The sequence below is a fragment of the Danio rerio genome, chromosome 12 (genome assembly GCF_049306965.1).
Source record: "Danio rerio strain Tuebingen ecotype United States chromosome 12, GRCz12tu, whole genome shotgun sequence".
NCBI classification, from domain to species: domain Eukaryota; kingdom Metazoa; phylum Chordata; class Actinopteri; order Cypriniformes; family Danionidae; genus Danio; species Danio rerio.
Window position 1 is genome coordinate 35,610,299 of NC_133187.1, and position 18,790 is coordinate 35,629,088.

At 33.0% G+C, this 18,790-nt stretch overlaps 1 protein-coding gene across 4 annotated transcripts in view; it reads right to left on the reverse strand.

Moving 5' to 3' along the window:
* Positions 1–18,790, reverse strand: part of myo15b (myosin XVB) — a 77,295-nt gene that overhangs the window by 38,179 nt on the left and 20,326 nt on the right. For 2 of the 4 annotated variants that reach the window (XM_073918663.1, XM_068218688.2), the window contains 13 exons: positions 16,862–16,987; positions 14,837–14,914; positions 14,434–14,579; positions 13,203–13,248; positions 12,985–13,109; positions 10,166–10,280; positions 9,899–10,074; positions 9,501–9,591; positions 3,809–3,871; positions 3,611–3,668; positions 1,869–1,993; positions 1,193–1,288; positions 509–744 (listed from right to left, as the gene is read on the reverse strand). In XM_073918663.1, the coding sequence (XP_073774764.1) occupies positions 509–744; positions 1,193–1,288; positions 1,869–1,993; positions 3,611–3,668; positions 3,809–3,871; positions 9,501–9,591; positions 9,899–10,074; positions 10,166–10,280; positions 12,985–13,109; positions 13,203–13,248; positions 14,434–14,579; positions 14,837–14,914; positions 16,862–16,987 (1,481 nt within the window). Of the gene's footprint in view, positions 1–508; positions 745–1,192; positions 1,289–1,868; positions 1,994–3,610; positions 3,669–3,808; positions 3,872–4,007; positions 4,182–6,878; positions 7,024–9,500; positions 9,592–9,898; positions 10,075–10,165; positions 10,281–12,984; positions 13,110–13,202; positions 13,249–14,433; positions 14,580–14,836; positions 14,915–16,861; positions 16,988–18,790 lie in introns of those variants that run through there. The other 2 variants (XM_073918665.1, XM_073918664.1) reach the window with 2 other exon arrangements.

Consider the following 18,790-nt stretch of genomic DNA (forward strand, 5'->3'; position numbering starts at 1 on the left):
GTCAGGACCTGATTTTTTTTTTTTATTATTATTATTATTATTTTATATTTTGTCATTTTAAGATAAACATTTGTAATATTTTACTTTTTAGCTTTTTTTGCTGTTAATTAACTAGACTACAAAAAAAGATGAATTTCTTATTTCATTTGATGATGAACAAATAATTAAATAATTATCAAATCTCTTTTTTGTAGTAGAGTTAATTAAACGCTATTATTGAGTTCAAAGGGACAGCAAAAAACCAAAATGTTAAATATTACAACTATAAATATTAAATAATAAATTAATAAATGTTGTAGTTATTTTCTATTTTGTCATTTTTATGTAAATATTTAATATAAATATAATAAAATGTTTAATAAAAATATTTAATGATTCTTTTAAAAATATAATTAGGGAAGGCTGTAACTGCTCTGTGCTTTGGATTCTAAAACATATTTTAATTGAAAACAATCTCTTGTTGTTCTAAAGAGCCCTGTTTTAAGTATGTCTACAGCTAAGGACGTACTTGAGCAGGGGTTTCTCCAGGTCAGGAGAGGGTGTGAAGGCACTCAAACAGCAGGCCAGAAGTAACCAGCCACGCAGGTTGGTCTCCTGTCTATCTCCATCCCAAGTGAGGTAAACCAACTGGGCTAGAATCTCATCTCTGATGCCGGGCCGAATTTGACTCTTCTCCACAATGTAGTTCCCCAACATCTGCTCCTGCCAGCCATTCAGATCTGAGTCCCCTGTGAAGCGCAGGATCTAAAGAAGAAAATAGATGACAAGCTCCAATCATAGGTTGAAGGTTTATGTTAAAGCAAGACACAGCAGGTAAATATTGGGTAAACAAGATTAACTGATTATCATCATACCTACCCAGTTTAATTGATTATGTTATGATTTCTTGTATTACAAGCTTTCTAAAATGTTATGTTTACATATTCTAATGAGGCATCAAATTAAATATGCACTAATTAGCATACATTTCTAGAACAACGATTTAAACATTGGATGAAGTCGACTTTAAAAGCTCTTATTTACATTTTTGACATACTATTAAAGTCAAAGGAGATAGTTTCACTTAATAATTTAATAAATACTGCAAAGAGCCAGAAAATAAACACATTCTAACATATTTTTTGTAGAATAAAATGTTGTACATAATCAGGCAAATTATGTATGAACAAATGCCTTTAAATTTCGTACTGACCAGTTTGTAGATTTCCAAAGCTGTACGGGCATCCTCATGGTCAAGGGACGTCAAAGGCCTCTGAAGTGGATAACCCTGTGCTTGGCACCATCCATCCTAATCAACAAAACACCAAATAACTGATTTAACAAATGGGCTCGACAAAACCACATATAGAAAAGACAGTATTTCCTCTCCATATGCACCAGACACTCTAATACATACTTCAAAAAAAAAAAAACATTGTGCGATTCTTAATGTGCTTCTCACAGGTAAGTGGTGTTTACAAACCACCTATAGAAAACAAACTCTTTCCTTTTTACTCTCCATATGCACCAAACACCTTCGTATAAACTCTCCATGTTCCTAGGAAAACACTGTGTGATTCTGAGTGTGCTTTACACTGGTGAGTGGGGTTTACAAACCACCTGTAGGAAACACACTCTTTGCTTTTTCCTCTTAAAACACCCTGTGAAAAGGATTCGATAATAAAAAATAAGAAAATAAATAAGGTGCTAAACTAACTTCCATTTGTCATAGCGTCTATACATTTTATATAAGATCTGAAGTACTTCTTCATTTGTGAGTTATTTTAGATAAATCTGGTAAACGTAAATGTATGAAACTGAACTGACGCATAAAAACAGTAGACGACCACTAAATAAGAAAAGAAATCTGCATGTTCTTATATTTCTACCTTCAGGACTGTGTTGGCATATTGAGAGAAAGGATGTCTGTCAATGTCCAAGGGCAGTGAGAGTTTGTGGTCTGCTTTGACCTGCGGCGGAGCTACTTCTGACACCCCTGAGCCTTGAGAACGTCCTGAAAAATATTGTTTTAAAACACATTGAGATCAATGCAGCCCAATTATATCCATTACATTAGATAGATGAACTTTACTTAAGTGTGAAAATAGTAAATGAGCAGTCTGTAGGGGTAATTATCAAAATGTACGAAAGTTTGAAGTAACTTTTTTCTAAAGTTAATGCCTTCACAAAAAGGATTTTCTGGATTGATGGTAAATACATTTATTCTGTAAAACAAATGTTAGTTTCATATACAGTTGAAGTCAGAAGTATTAGCCCCCCCTCTGAATTATTATTATAATTTTTTTATATTTCCCAAATGATGTTTACCAGAGCAAGGAATTTTTCACAGTATGTCTGATAATATTTTTTCTTCCTAGAGAAAGTCTTATTTGTTTTATTTCGGCTAGAATAAAAGCATTTTTTTTTATTTTAAAAATTATTTTAAGGTCAAAATTATTAGCCTCTTTAAGCTAAACATTTCTTCGATTGTCTACAGAACAAACCATTGTTATACAATAACTTGCCTAATTACCCTAACCTGCCTAGTTAACCTAATTAACATAGTTAAGCCTTTAAATGTCACTTTGAGAAGTATCGAAGTGTCTTGAAAATATATCTAGTAAAATATTATGTTTTGTCATCATGGCAAAGATAAAATAAATCAGTTATTAGAAATGAGTTATTAAAACTATTATGTTTAGAAATATGTTAAAAATCTGCTCTCTGTTAAACAGAAATTGTGGAAAAAATAAACAGGGAGGCTAATAATTCAGACTTCAACTGTAAATGCTTTTGTCTTGAATATTTTCACCCAAGAATGCAAAGTTACTTTACTATTATCGTATCAAATTATACCAGTTTAATGTTTTTAATGTAATTTTGCGAATGTTTTTATATCTATTTTATACAACCTATTATTATTAATATTATTATTAGTAGTAGTAGTAGTAGTAGTAGTAGTAGTAGTAGTAATAGTAATACTGTAGTAGTAGTACCAGCAGTTTATGTGACCAAACATACAGTAACAGTATAGAATTCAAGAGAACGACATAAGGTACATAAAATAAATAAATAAAAATAATCCTAGTGCATTTTGTGGTCTTTTTTTGTGTTTTATCAATTATTTTCAATTTTATAATTAAATTATCATTACGTTAAATTATAATTATTACTACTACTGGTATTATTATCATGTATGGTTCATATTCTGTATTATTCTATTCTATCTCACCTACCTCAAAATGAAACAGTATTGTGTACAATATTATTTTTCAGGAAATGTGCTCAAGTAACAAACATTAATCTCCAGCATCTCTTGATTTCAGACTTTTTAAAATTATTTTAAAGTGTGAATATTTTACATCTATGCACTAACTGTACACTAACAAAAATGTTACACACATACTGTTTGCTATGGGATGCAAAAACTTTGAAGCTCAATATCTCAAAATCATGCAGATTGCAGATAGAAACTTATAATTCCGAGGTGACAAAATGTGTAACAATTTAACATTACTTTCACTCAATAGTGTTTTTGACTAAATATTTTAAATTCTTAAATTTAAGCATAAACATTAGGTAATGTTTTTTATACATTTCAAGTAAAACCAAAAAGTAGCAAGGATCTCACCTGATGAACTGCGTAATCTGGCCGACAGTTCTGCCGGGATCTCCAATATCCCCACATCCTTAAGAAAAAAAACACACTACTTTATTCTGCTGTGATTTTCAAAATTAACTTTTACTCTGAAGCGACTGTAAAAATTCACACACTGTCATAAAAACCAGGTGCTTGGAAACCTTGAGCGCACAAGTCAAAAAGTCTCACCATCTCCGAAGAACTAGATGTAGGTTTTGCCACTTCCTTCACTCTGCTTCTATCAGTATGTTCCTGATGAAGTACAATTAAAACACAACATTACATTAAATATTTGACCTTAGTCTTACATTACAATAATTCATTCCTTTCCAGACTGAACAACGGCACAGTTATTTTGTAAGGCGATTCCTTTTATTCATTCTATTACCTGTCCGAGACATGGTATGAAAAGGTAAACAGCACTATTCTTAGCAGCTGAGCCACTTTTATATCCCAGAATGACCGTCCCTCCCCACGCTCCTCCCCAAGCACAAGAACTACATGACAAATGAGTGACCTCCCGTTTTATCTTATCATTTAACATTATCATTGTGTTTGAAAGGCCTTTTATATTGCGTTTCATTGTTGCCATTAGTGAAATAAACACAGGCTTTAGATTGATTTCTACATATTGTTGGACTAAATCTTAGAGTATTGTTGAGTATATTGTCTGTTAAAGTTGAATCAAATTAATATTATGAGTTATTTGAAGTTAAATTACAATAAACCAAACTCTTAATGCTTGTATAGCTTTAAAAAATTAAAGGGATAGTTCACCCAAAAGTGAAACTTCTGTCATCATTTACTCTCCTTTCACGTCACAAACTTGTTTGAGTTTCTTTATTTCTGTTGAACACTAAATAAGATATTTTGAAAAATGTTGGAAGCCTGTAACCTTTGACTTCCACAGTATTTGTCTTTCCTACTATGTAAGTCAATGGTGACTGGTTTTTAGCTTTCAGAATATCTTCTTTTGTGTTTCATAAACTCATAAACATTTGGAATCACTTCAGCGAGTAGAAAGTGAGTACCTATTCATCTTTGGGTGAAATCTTCCTTTAAGTTAGAAACATTATTTATACTATTTAGATTTTTACACTAGGTAAACTGTAATATTAAACAAATGCAACTTATTTTAGACAAGCAAAAATACTCTATGACCACACAAAGCTTTACCTACCACAAAAAGAATGATGTCTAAAACCAGTCTCACCACTTAACAAAAGCACAGCAATTACTTTAAAGTGATTTGACAGCAGCGAACATGACAGGAGGACATAGTCCAAACTGTATAAAACAATGATGGTAACAAGGAAACAGAACTGAAAGTAGCGCAGAAGTTTATATAGCATAAATTAGTGGATCAGTCAAAGATTTGACTTAAATACATATTTCTGGTAAATATGAATAATATTTGTTTGAATAAATATAAATTACATTTCCTTAAAGTAACATTTTTTGGTCTAATTTACATTAAATAATATAATATAATATAATATAATATAATATAATAGAATAGAATATAATATAATATTATTATATTATATTATATTACATTATATTATATTATTATATTACATTAATATATTATTTTAAATTATTATATTATATTATATTATATTATATTATATTATATTATATTATATTATATTATATTATATTATATTATATTATATTATATTATATTATCCATACATTCAATTGTGTTCTTAATTTTGCTCAATCATATTTTAAAGTATCCCAATCATCTAAACTATTATATTGTGTAAAAAATTAGATTATATTAAAATTATTATATTTATTATATTATATGATATTGCATTATACTATATTATTATATTACATTAATATACTATTTTACATTATTATATTATATTATATTATATTGAATTATATTATGTTATATTATATTATATTATATTATATTATATTATATTATATTATATTATATTAAAATGTTATTACATAAAATACAATAAATATAATATAATATAATAATTGTGTTATCTAACAACAATGCAAATTATAACATTATAACTTTATTATTATTTTGCAATTAAGTAAATAATCATAAATAAATTATAAAATATGCATGTGCCAAAGGCATTATGAACCATTTGAGTGTCTGCATCAAATTAATTTGTACAAAAGTGACTTTACATAGAAAACAATTAACAGTTTTTGTGAAAATGTCATCAAAATATGTGAGAATTGTTGTTCCATCCTCATGTAGGCTAACAGATATATTTAAATAAAAATAAAACAACATACTTATTCTGACCTGTACTTACTAAAACTATTGAATTACTAAAATAATATTTCAAAAATATTGCTCCAGTGTAAACTGTGTACTTTTCATTTGTCATCAAATGATTCCTGTTCTAAACAAGTTTGGAAAGATGTTTTGCTTTATAAACTTTTGTTCCTCTAAATTATATTTTTTAATCAAGTAAATAAAATAAATGATCATTATTTTATTGTTCAGAAAAACACAATACAATTACACAGGACACATTCGTTTATCAAATACACCTTGTTTAATCGCTGAATGTCTTCTCGATTGTAAGTCGCTTTGGACAAAAGCTTCTGCTGAATGACTCAAATTAAATGTAACATTGTTTGTTTCTATTTATATTTCCACCCAATGAAACTCAATTGGTCCAAAATGTTAATATGCAAATAAAAGAGCAAATAAAGTGTAGGTTTACACAATGATTTACCTAAAGAAAATTAGAAATGCTGCCTTGGTGACTATTATATTAATCAAAACGTGGTGAAGCACTGAAGATTCTGATACAAAAAATATATATGAATATTTAAAACATCATGATAAAAATAAAATGCAATATTAAATCACTAACAGTTGATTTATTGAACTTAATAATGTATATTAATACATTAAATGTATAATAGTATAATACATTTATAATAATGTAATGTATTAAAAAAGACTAAATAAATAGGTTGTATTGTATATTTAATCTAAATTGTTCTGCATTTATTTTAATTGTAAGCACAATTAATGAATTACGATCATTGAAAAGAAATGTAATAATACTAATGATATAATATTAAAGCAAACCTAACACTTCCTTAAAGAAGAAGATTTCCAACATATAAGGCCATGTTAAACAAAACTTAAAATGCTGTTATCAATATAAGCACTTACTTCTGTTCCACCCTGACTTCTCTCTCTATCATTAATCTTTAATGTTTGCCATAAGTGTGTGTAATACGGATAAATATTAAACACACCTACCTAGTCTGATATTGCAACAAACGAAGCAGTCTCCATGTAAAGTGCTCTTTAACTCGTGAAATTAGTTAGTGAAAATCCAAACAGAAGTGCTGATTAGGAGATCCTAAAGAGAGAAGTGCTGCTTTAGACGATCTCAACAGAAATGAGAGAGAAAAGTTGAGGAGGAATGAATGAGACAATCAGGGATCAAAGATGAAAGATCAGGCCGGCGGGTGGAGCTCAACTCAACTGACTGACTAACACCGGTTACATGTGTACACTATTAAATGACCCGTAACACACTAGACTAGAAAGACCCAAATATATCATCTGCATCTATGAGTATAGCTGTATTTAAGTTCTTTTTAAATTTTGCATGAGAATTACCATTTTATGAGAAAACAGGATTAGAAAAATGAAGCAGTTTTTAAAATTAAAGTGTTTTCCGGCAGATGTTGTGCAATTGGAAATGACTTTGAGCAATAAATTGAATTTCACAATCTCAAATTCATTTAGAACACAAATGGGTCCAAAGTCCTTTCAAAGAGTAAGATATGTTATAGGATTATGTGATGATCTTGCCTGACACGTAATGTAGGAAGCAGCTCTTGAGACATTTACAGTATGACTATCTAAGAGAGTATTTGATTGATGTTACTTACATTAGATAACAATATAAGACCAGCAGGAATATGGAATCGATACATTATTATGGAAGGAGTGAGGCTGGTGTTTATTGCATTGTATTAGCTTTCATATATAATCAAATGATCTTGGTTGCCTAGCAATGGGTCATTCAAGTAAACAGCTGATTTTGTGATTCATGTGTATTTGTATATGCACAAATGAACATTTGTGTGCCCATTTAAAGTTACACACAGAATCATAAAGGGCAAAATGTCACAAAAATACAAACATCATAAATGCTTTGAATATATATTTTCTGACATTTTTGGATAACTAACACAAATTAATTAATCTTAAAGGCTTTAACTTATTGAGCCCTTTCATACTTCTGGCGCAATAAGGCATGTTTATGGCATGGTTTGTTGCTATTTTCAGACTAGTGCAAACCTAATTTTCATGTTTTGAGCCACATTGTATGAATAACAAATTAATTTGCGCCACTTTGTGGACTCAAGGGTGTGCTGGTCTAAAACGGAGGTGTGTTAAGGTGCATTGTTGGCACGCTGCTATTTTGAGGAACTGAAATAGACCGCGCCATTGACCAACTAAAAGCTTTTTCAGTTTATTCAGTTTATTCATGACATATCTGCATAATGTTATTATTAATTGCAGTTTTATTTATCATATGCATGTTTATATTTGTTTGAATAAAAACAAGTTTAGATTTGTCCAGCTGTCTGGTTTTGGAGACATTTGCATCACCAAATGGGGCATAGGACGTGTGTTTAGATATAACTTTGGATTTTTTGACCACACTTCGTTATTATTGTTCATTTATTAATTTGCTGGAAATTAGAACTGAATTTAGAAACAAATCTTTGGTGTTAACAAACAAAATTAAATATGTAGGCTAATGGATGTCTTCGTTGGAGTGCATATGTAATCCCACCAGTCCTACACCACCCAAGCCGTTTCGAGCTGGGATCGAACCAGCCACCTTCCGCAAGGGAGTCGGTTGCTCCACCAAGGAGGCTAAAGACCATAGCCTCTAGCGTCTGTCGCTAGAGCACCTTTAAAGGTCAGAGGAGTGAGGTTTACCTGCACAGCACTTACTAGCTGGCCTCCGTTACACATACAGTACAACACTGTTTTCTTATACACGAAAGTAAAGGAGTAAAGAGTAAAAGTACAATAAAGAAGCAGAATGGCGGAGGCTCATTCTTTATCCTCGCAAAGATGGTCTGTTTAACTGTTTTCGTGCTAGGGAACCATGCAGTTTTTCCACTTACAAAGTCCGCCATGTAGCCTCAATAGCCATGTTGCATCGCAACTGACTCTTAAAGGCAATGGGAAATGAGACTCTTGATTGGTTCAATGCACATTATGTTCAAAACACTCCCATAACCCATTAAGAGAATAAGCACAACCCTGTTAGACCATGCGCTGGGCACATAGCTTATTTTTCCATCCTTTAATTAGCCATTATCCAAGTGGATTCGCCCTCAATGCTTTTGCGCCATGTGCTTTAGACTTTGCACCTAGATCATTAACACAGATACCATTATTTTTTAAATAACGCAACTGTTGCTTTAATGTGAAAGATATTCATTTTCTATACACTCAGTGATAAGTATTTTGTCGCATAGAAAAAATCTAACACATACACACACATACACACACACACACACACACACACACACACACACACACACAAAACAATCTCTCATATCTATATTAACATACCCACATAATTATTATAACATAATCAAAATTAATTTAGCCTGCAGTGCTCAAAATCAGAAAACATTAATAAAAGATTAACTCCACTAACCAAACCTAAATAACTTAATAATTATAATGGTTAAAATTGTTAAGCTTTGCCAACAAAATGGAACCCTGTGAGCAAAAAATGCATGACTTTTTGCTGTGTAAAATAGGTTGATGAAATCAGTGTATATAATATTTAGTAATATATCATGAAATATATTTGTAATGTATTTAACATATTACACTCACCTTCCAGTGACGTCTCTTGATGGTGTTTCTGGTGATCATCATAGTTGCCCAGAACTGTGTGAAGCACTGCTTCAGTTGCTTGAAGTACTTCCTGTAACAGAAAGAGGGCGCTCCTGATTCATATTCACGTTATGAAGTCGACGTTAAAGGGATAGTTCATCCAAAATAAAAAATTAAAGTGGTTCCAAACCTTTAATAGTGTATATTTTTCTCTTGAACACAAAAGAAGAAACTTTAAAGAATGATGGAAACTGGTAACCATTGACCTTATCAGTTATAGTTATGACCTTATAGTTATCAATTTACAGCATAACAACAGAAAGAAACTTAAACATGTTTGATTTTTTCAATTTTGTATTAACTATCCTTCTTATCTAATGTTAAATTGCTGCACGCACCGAGCCTGGTGGCCTCTGATGTGAGACTGGATGACGATGGCCTTTTTTTTAAAGAACTGGAAGTTTCTTCGGCAGATGAAGCCACGGATGTTTCTTTGGATGGTGACTGCTGCCCATGTCTGAGTGCTACTCCATTTTTCCTCCACCTGCTGATACAGGGTCTCCTTTAGAAACACCTGGGGGATCACAATAATGAAATCGACTGAGAGTGGGATCTTAGATGAGAATGAATGAGAGAATAATGCAGGTTGAGTTATATGGCTGTACTTTAGTGAGTCCTAGCTGGTACTGGCCATCCTCTGCTCCAATAGTCTCTATTAAAGTCACCACCTGCTCTTCAAGAGACTGGTTTATAGGCCTCTGGGACAGTAACACACCATACCTAATATATAAAACAGAGGATGTTATTGAAACTGAACTATAAGGAAAGTGCTGTAGCAAAATGCCTTAATAAATTCTGATTTTGAGATTAATTCTGTGTTTTATTTGCCTAAAATAATGACTAATGAAATTAAAGTAATACATAAATAATACAGCTTATAAAAAGATAATAGATTACATAAAAAGAGAAAAAGAAAAGTAGATAAAATAAATAAACAAATTTCAATATAAAGACAATAACTACAACAAAGCCCCGGACAGCAATTCAAAGATCAAGTAAGTATGTTTCGAATAATGCCCAGATCTGTTGGAAAATGTCGGATTTCAACTGTAAATCTGCAGTCATTTTCTCAAATATATATCTGTTTCAGTCTCTGTGTCCATTCTGTCAAAGTAGGTCGGGCGGGTCTTCATCCAGCTCACTGTAATTATCTTTCTAACAGTTATTAATAATATGTGTAGTGCAAATAGGTGAGACTTAGTGAACTGATCAGGGGGAAGCCATCAAGCAGAAAAAATACTGGGTGCATTGGTATGTAGCATCCTAAAACTGTACTAATCTTCCTTTTAACGTCTTGTCAATATACTTGTTTTTTGAGACATTCCCAAAATATATGAACATACAGTAAGCCCCAACTTCTCCACAATCTCTCCAGCATTGTGATAATACTATCGAATCTGACGATCACTAATGGCACTCTGAAAAACCTCATCTTCATCTTTCAGTCGAACTCCTTTCATATTTCACTGCTTATACCCTTAACAAATTTTTGCATATTTGTTTCTCTCATTTCATCCTCTATTATAGTTTTTACCTATATTTCTCAATTTCTTTCGATATACTAAGAGTCGTCAGATTTATTCTGCATTAATTTCTATGTAAATGGGCCACATGATTTTTAGTAGCCAGACCAATAATGTCTATGAAATATTTTTCTATATTTGTTAGAGATCTCCAAAACATATTTTAAGGCATAACTAGAACAAAAATCATTTAAAAACTCAACAAGAATAATTGTAAAAAAAATGAAAACACTGCATTAAATTATTAAAGTGCAAACCAAAATACTAAGTAATTACCATTTTCCATCATTATATCTTATCTGTTGTGCTAAATGATGGTGAAATGTTGAATATTATTTATTTAAAAGCATTTATATCTGTATTATCACATATAAAATTTAGGTAACACTTTACAATAAGGTTGTTTTAGTCAATGCTAGTTAACGTGTTTACTAACATAAACAATTAATAATACAGAATTTATTCATCTTTGTTAACTTTAGTTATGGAAATACATTTTTAGTTCACATAACTCAGTGCATTAATTAGCATTAACAGGCATGAATCTTGATTAACGCATTCGTTAACTTTGATTAACGAATAGTGTTACAGTTGTACAAATTGCGTACATTATACAACTAGTGTTTATACTTATTTCATGTTATTAAATACATTAACGAATAAAACCGTATTCTAAAGTGTAACTAAAATTTAGATTCAAGTGTTTTTCAGGTACAAACTCTCTACACAAAAGTCCTGAGCACATTTTAGTACACTTGATATGCATGCAACAAGCAGTTTTTCCTGATTGTAATGTGTTGCTGTGTGGTGGCTAATGTGCGCTGGGGGTTGTTAAGATACCACTAGTTGGTCACTAGGGTGTTCTGTGCACCAAGTCTAATGATTTATAGAAGTAAAAGCACACCGCTTCTTGACCCGTGTGTATTGTTCAAATTGACTACCCTTTCATTATGCTGGTGGCAGTTTTTGCCCTATAGATTTCCATTATAATTAAATTTCTTTGATTGCAAAGCCATGACAGCATATAATCATGCATTCTTTGTTGTTGGTGGTTTTACAAATTGGGAAGAGGTCAAATTTGTATTTTTTACTGTTGATCATCAGTTGGCACCATTAAGCCTTTAGATAGCCCTGTGCAAAAAAAAGTTTCTGGCTTTTATATGGAGTTGAAGTTAAGCAGCAGATTACAGTGTGTGTGCATAAAAACATTTACTAAGTTTACCATGTTCTGAGAGCTGAGCTGCTTATTTTGATTTCTCAGACATATCAAGATAAGTGCGCAAAGGTCTCTCTCTCTCTCTCTTACACACACACACACACACACACACACACACACACACACACACACACACACACACACACACACACACACACACACACACACACACACACACACACATACGCACAAACACACAATACTTCATAAAATTCTGTCTAAAAGCCAGAAACGATGCTTTTTTTGCACTGCAACTGACAATCAACAGTAAAAATGACAAATGTTACCTCTTCCCAACATGGGAAATGACCAACAATCAAGAACGCATCATTATATGTTATCATGACTTTACAAATAAAAAATGTTATAATGGAAGTCAATGGGGCAAAAACATCCCCTAACATAACGAAAGGGTAGTCAATATTCAGTTTTTTTAAAGGTTTCAGTGTTTTTTTCCTAAACTATGCGCCAAAATAAGATTTGTCACCAAAAATCATTCCATTTGCTGAAACAAAGAAAGTTGTGGCCAAATTAAGACTCAAAATCACCTCAGTAGTGAAAACAAAGCCAACAGCACGCAAGGGTTTATAACTTACATACAAAATACATTATATCTGTAACAAACAAAACAAGTTCATTCACACAAACAAAAAATGAATCGTTGACCTAACATATTGTGGTCTACCTCTCCATGAACTGGGCGAAGGGGATACGAATCGGGAATCCTTCTTTTCGTATGTGAATGGTCTCCAGGATCCCTCCATGCCTCAGCTGTGTGGTTATGTAGTCTACATCAAATATGCCTGGAAGCTGAAACCACAGGAAATATTAAACCGAGGTCTATAGATACAGCTGTGCTCGCTAGAAAGATCATATGTAACCCATTACACACTCCCAAATTACCTTAACATAGTTTGGCTTAAAACATCGTACGAATGTAGTTTTACATCTGAAAACAGACAGAATGGACAAAAGAAAATAAACAAATCTGTGTATAGTTTGCGTTGGATCACTATACAGTACTGTGCCACCAACTTTGGGAGCCTAAGACTTTTCACAAATTGATCCATCTAAAAGGTATAGAGCAAGTGCAGGGTCATTAACTCTGGGTGAACTATACCTTTAATATACACAGAGAAAATCAGGAAAATGTGTACAAAATATTAAGAACTAAATTACTTTTAGAATCAAAAGACTAGCCTCAAAAGTGTGTTTAACATGACTTCTTTGTTCTTTCTTTCATTTTCTCTCCAGTTGAATCTTATTCTGCCTATTACAGTCCCTATAAATACTGTATATAATATTTAGGTCTGGACTCTAGGGAGGCCACTTCATGACTGTCTTTGTTTCATTTTCCACTTGATCTTCTTGTTTATCATTTGGAAAAGTGGCAGAAAGTAGATCACAAATACTGCAGAAGACCTATTGGAACCCACATGGACCCAAGATTCTCACAGAAATCAGTCAAGTTTGGTGAAAGAAAAATCATGGTTTAGAGTTGCATTCAGTATGGGGAAGTGTGGGAGATCTGCAGAGTGGATAGCAACATCTACAGCCTGAAGTATTAAGTCATTTCTGATGCCGAACCAAAGGAAAGGGCAAATTCTTTAGTAGGATAGTGCTCCTGTAATACTTTAGCCTCCACATCAAAGTTCCTGAAAGCAAAGAAGGTCAAGGTGCTCCAGGATTGGCCAGCCCAGTCACCAGTCAAGAACATTATAGAGCATATCTGAGGTAAGATGGAGGAGGAATTGAAGATGAACCCAAAGAATCTTGATGGGAGTCCTGCAATAACTCTTTCTTTGCCATTTCTGATACCAAATGATCATCTAGATGTCAAGTTATTATTTGTTGCTCCTAAAACTTTGATAGGCGACAATACTTTTGTCAGGTAGTGTACCAGAAACTCCAGTATTTTTTATTAATTTGTTTTAAAAAATTAATCAGACACCCAAAACCCAACTAGAACCTTTATTTTCTGGTTGTATTTTAATAAAGAGAATGAAAATTAATATATAATGTCATTATACCCTGACTAAAACAGCAAAGGTAACCTAAGACTTTTGCAGAGTACCGAAATATTCAATTAGAGATGCCAAATGCTATAAATTAAATAATTATGACATTAGTTGACCTCTCTAAACGGGTGGTGAGCTCTGTAAGCGACTGCTGAAAGTTAGCAGCGACGGTTGACATCTGGTTCCTGTGACCTCTTGCTCTTCCCAGCTCCTTCTGCTGGATGTAACGCTCCTGAACCTTTCGGAAGAGACCCGACACCATCTACACGAACAAGAAGACACACTCGTATTACCCAGTACAGGTTTTCGTTACCAAACATTGACCCTTTAAATCTTAATGAGACCTAAAGCTTGCATAAATGATATAGGTTGTTGCTGACTCTTTTGTTTTGTTTGGGTTTATTGAAACGCTCATGAATAATTAATAGTGGACACATTATTGTGTTTCTCTGCAATCTTGACACATCGCAAATCAGTGAGGACAGTGTGTGTTTGTGTGTGAAGTGAGCATCGATTTACCTGTAAGCGACTGCGGGCAAAGAGCTCTAATACTTCAGGGCGAAACTGGTCGTGATTTTTGTTTAGAAAGTTGTGAACCTAGTGAGGAAAAAATTACAATTATAAATATTGCTACAAATATATTAGTAACAGGAATCTGATTTTTTTGTAAAAGGTTAAAACTTACCACTTATCTAGTGTACCTTAGCAACTACTAAAATGTACATTAGCAACCACACAGCAGCACAATAAAATACTCGAAACACCTCAGTGTCTACATATCAATGCCTTAAAACTACCAAATATATATATATATATATATACACGCTCAACAGCTACTTTATTAGGCACACCTGTCTAACTGCTCATTAACGCAAATTTCTAATCAGCCAATGACATGGCAGCAACTCAATGCATTTAGGCATGTAGACATGGTCTGCTGCAGTTCAAACCTGGCATAATTGTTGGTGCCAGATGGCCTAGTTTGAGTATTTCAGAAACTGCTGATCTACAGGGAGTTACACGCACAACCATCTCTAGGGTTTACAGAGAATGGTCAGAAAAAGAGAAAATATCCAGTGAGAGGCAGTTATGTGGGCGCAAATACCTTGTTGATGCCAGAAGTCACAATGGAATGGCCAGCTGATAGAAGGGCAACAATTACTCAAATAAGCACTTGTTACAACCAAGGTATGCAGAAGAGCATTTCTGAACGCACAACACATCCAACCTTGAGGCTACAGCAGCAAAAGACCACACAGAGTGTTGCTCCTGTCAGCCAAGAACAGGAAACTGAAGCCACAATTCGCACAGACTCAACAATATAGGATACCAGAAGATTGGAAAAATGTTGCCTGGTCTGATGAGTCAATTTCTGCTGCAACATTCAGATGATAGGGTCAGAATATATTGTCAACAACATGAAAGCATGGATCCATCCTGCCTTGTATCAATGGTTCAAGCTGGTGATGTTGGTGTAATGGTGTGGGGGATGTTTTCTTGGCACACTTTGGGCCCATTAGTACTAATTGAGCATCATATTAACGCCACCAGAGTATTGTTGCTGACCATGTCCATCCCTTTATGACCACAGTGTACCCATCTTCTGATGGCTACTTCCAGCAGGATAACACGCTATGTCATAAAGCGCAAATCATCTCAGACTGGTTTCTTGAACATGACAATGAGTTCACTGTACTCAAATGGCCTCCACAGTCACCAGATCACAATCCAATAGAGCACATTTGGGATGTGGTGGAATGAAAGATTCGCATCATGGATGTACAGCCGACTGCAGCAACTGCGTGATGCTGTCATGTCAATACGGACCAAACTCTCTGAGGAAAATTTCCAGCACCTTGTTTAATCTATGTCTCGAAGGATTAAGACAGTTCTGAAGGCAAAAGTACTAGTAAGGTGTACCTAATAAAGTGTCCGGTAAGTGTATATCTATGTAGTATATAATAATCATACTAAATTATAATAAAACAGACTTATAAATGTTATTTCTGTGAATATATGACTAATATAATATTAATATATTATTTAAAAAAATAATCACATACTTATGTTCTGCTCTACTGAATATACGGGTTAAAGACAGAACATCTTTATTAAATGATATTAATGCATTGTTTATATGCTTCAGTTAATATATGGGTCAAAGCCAGAACATAAATGGCAAAAGCAAATTAAAGCAGTTCATCATTATTTACTGTAGCTAAACGTATATTTATGTAAGAATAAAAAAAACGCTTATTTTTGGCTTTACTTATTAGAATATCTAAAATAACTTAATTAATTTTACTTTATTGGTTTAAAAAAAACTTTTGATGGCAAAAGCTAAGACTGAAGCATAAAGTAGTAAAAATATCTAAAGTAACTATTATTTTGTGGTTCACTGTGATCAATGAAGAGAGCCAATTAATTTGTCATCAAATGGTTCTTGTTTCAAATATGCCTGAGAATATTCATTGACCCTTGAGTGAGTCGCCCCACGTGGCTTGAATTACAATAAAAAATTGTGCACGCTCAAATCAGACTTGCCTGGTACGTGACAGCCCCGGCATAGTGATATATTGTGAACACTGGCAGAGGAATTTTAGGCTTGGTGTAGTAGGGACAGTTGCCATGGTGATAGTGACATTTCTGCAAGAATGTGTGGTCTGTAGCCTGGGACAATAAAGAGAGAGAGAGAGAGAGAGAGAGAGAGAGAGAGAGAGACAAACAAAAGAGAGAACCACAGACAAAGACAACCCATGAATACATTGTTGTATAAATAATTAGCATTTGAATCAACACTAGGTCATTTTGGTGTATAGTTAAGGTTTTTAGAATATTTAAAATATAACATTAGGGACACACAACAATAACTAAACTGAGCTCAAGTACACGCTTATGATAAAGATATTGTTTGTTTCGATAAACTTTATCTAAAGTGATAAAGGTATAGTAATAGTTTTGTTTAACAAGCCTATTTGTGGCCTTAAAGGGGTATCCATCCAAGAATTAGGGGATTTTTTTATTCTTCAGCAGAACAGTTAAGAAGGTTTTTAGCTAAAACGGTGGTCTTGGTGATTGCAAATTAATGAGTACCAGCACTTTCAGAGTCGAAAAAAGACATGCAACATAAAATAAATGTACATGACTCCCAGCACTGGCGTGCATTAATGAAAGTGTGTGTTGTATCATTCTTCAAAATTGTATTTGTTTTAATCCTGGAAGTTGTAAAATAAAACCTTTGTTATTTGCATAATGTCATTATATGACAAATGTTGTGCTACACACTTTAATGATCATGTTTGAGGAGGCTGTGATTTGAATAATAATGTTGTAAATAATATTGTTTGTTGTTTTTTTTTTTTTGTGAGTACAACTATTCACTTTTTAAGGACTCAATAGCTACATTTCCATCCACCTATTGTATGCGCATTTTGAATATGCGCATAAAATTTGGGTTTATAAAAACCAAAAGATGTGCATAAATTGTAAAAATGCGCATAAAAAAATATGCGCATAACTGAGTAAACAAATTCCTGTATGCGCATTAAAAAAGGTCATGTGATTTTAATAAGAGTATATGATGTGATAAGAGATCATATGATGTGAATAAACAAACCAGTAGGCTGAGCACATTGTAAAACATCTGGAATATTGTTTTGGTCATTCTAAAACACCTTCACCATTTCAGTATTAGTGATATTATATTAATAACGACCTCCAGAATTGTCAAGAGCATCTGTGCTCTGCGTCTCATGGCTTCAAACGCCACCGCATGTTCACTGCGTGTCGGCATCGTCTTCTGAGGTGAAAGTCATTATTTAAATAAGAAAAGATTTAAGCAGCTTCTCCTACTGCAGCAAATTCCATTTTTACTGTTGATATTTGGCGCCAGATAATGAAGAAATTACAGTTTTATTCTCTTTGACTACTTGGATGGAAACGCTGCTTTATTCGCATGTCTTTATGTGATATTACAGTTTTCCACATAAATTTAATTTACATTTTTGGATGGAAACATAGCTAATGCATCCTATGGAGCTGCAGGTATTAATTTTGTGTTCCCTGTATGTTTTTGTTTACTCTTAAATTGATGATAGCTGACTTTTTTGAACAACCATGGACCAAATATTAAAAATATATACTTGGCAGTTGTCTCACTCTATTCCTGGAGAGCCATAGCCCTGCACAGTTTAGCTTCAACCACTTCCAGCTCACACCTGCTTAATAGTCTCTAGTAGTCTTGAACAACTTGATTAGTTGGATCAGCTGTGTTTGATTAGGATGTGCAGAGCTGCGGCCCTCCAGGAATTGAGTTTGAGACCTATGACTTAATAGCCATCTGCTTTTCTGTATCAAGTTTTTCTTACTTAAGAGTTTTTTTTTGTCTGGTTTTTAGTCCAATTATCCAAAAATGTTTAAATCAAGAAGCTTTTTCTAGGTGAGCAAAAATATTGTCTTGTATTCAGAAATAAT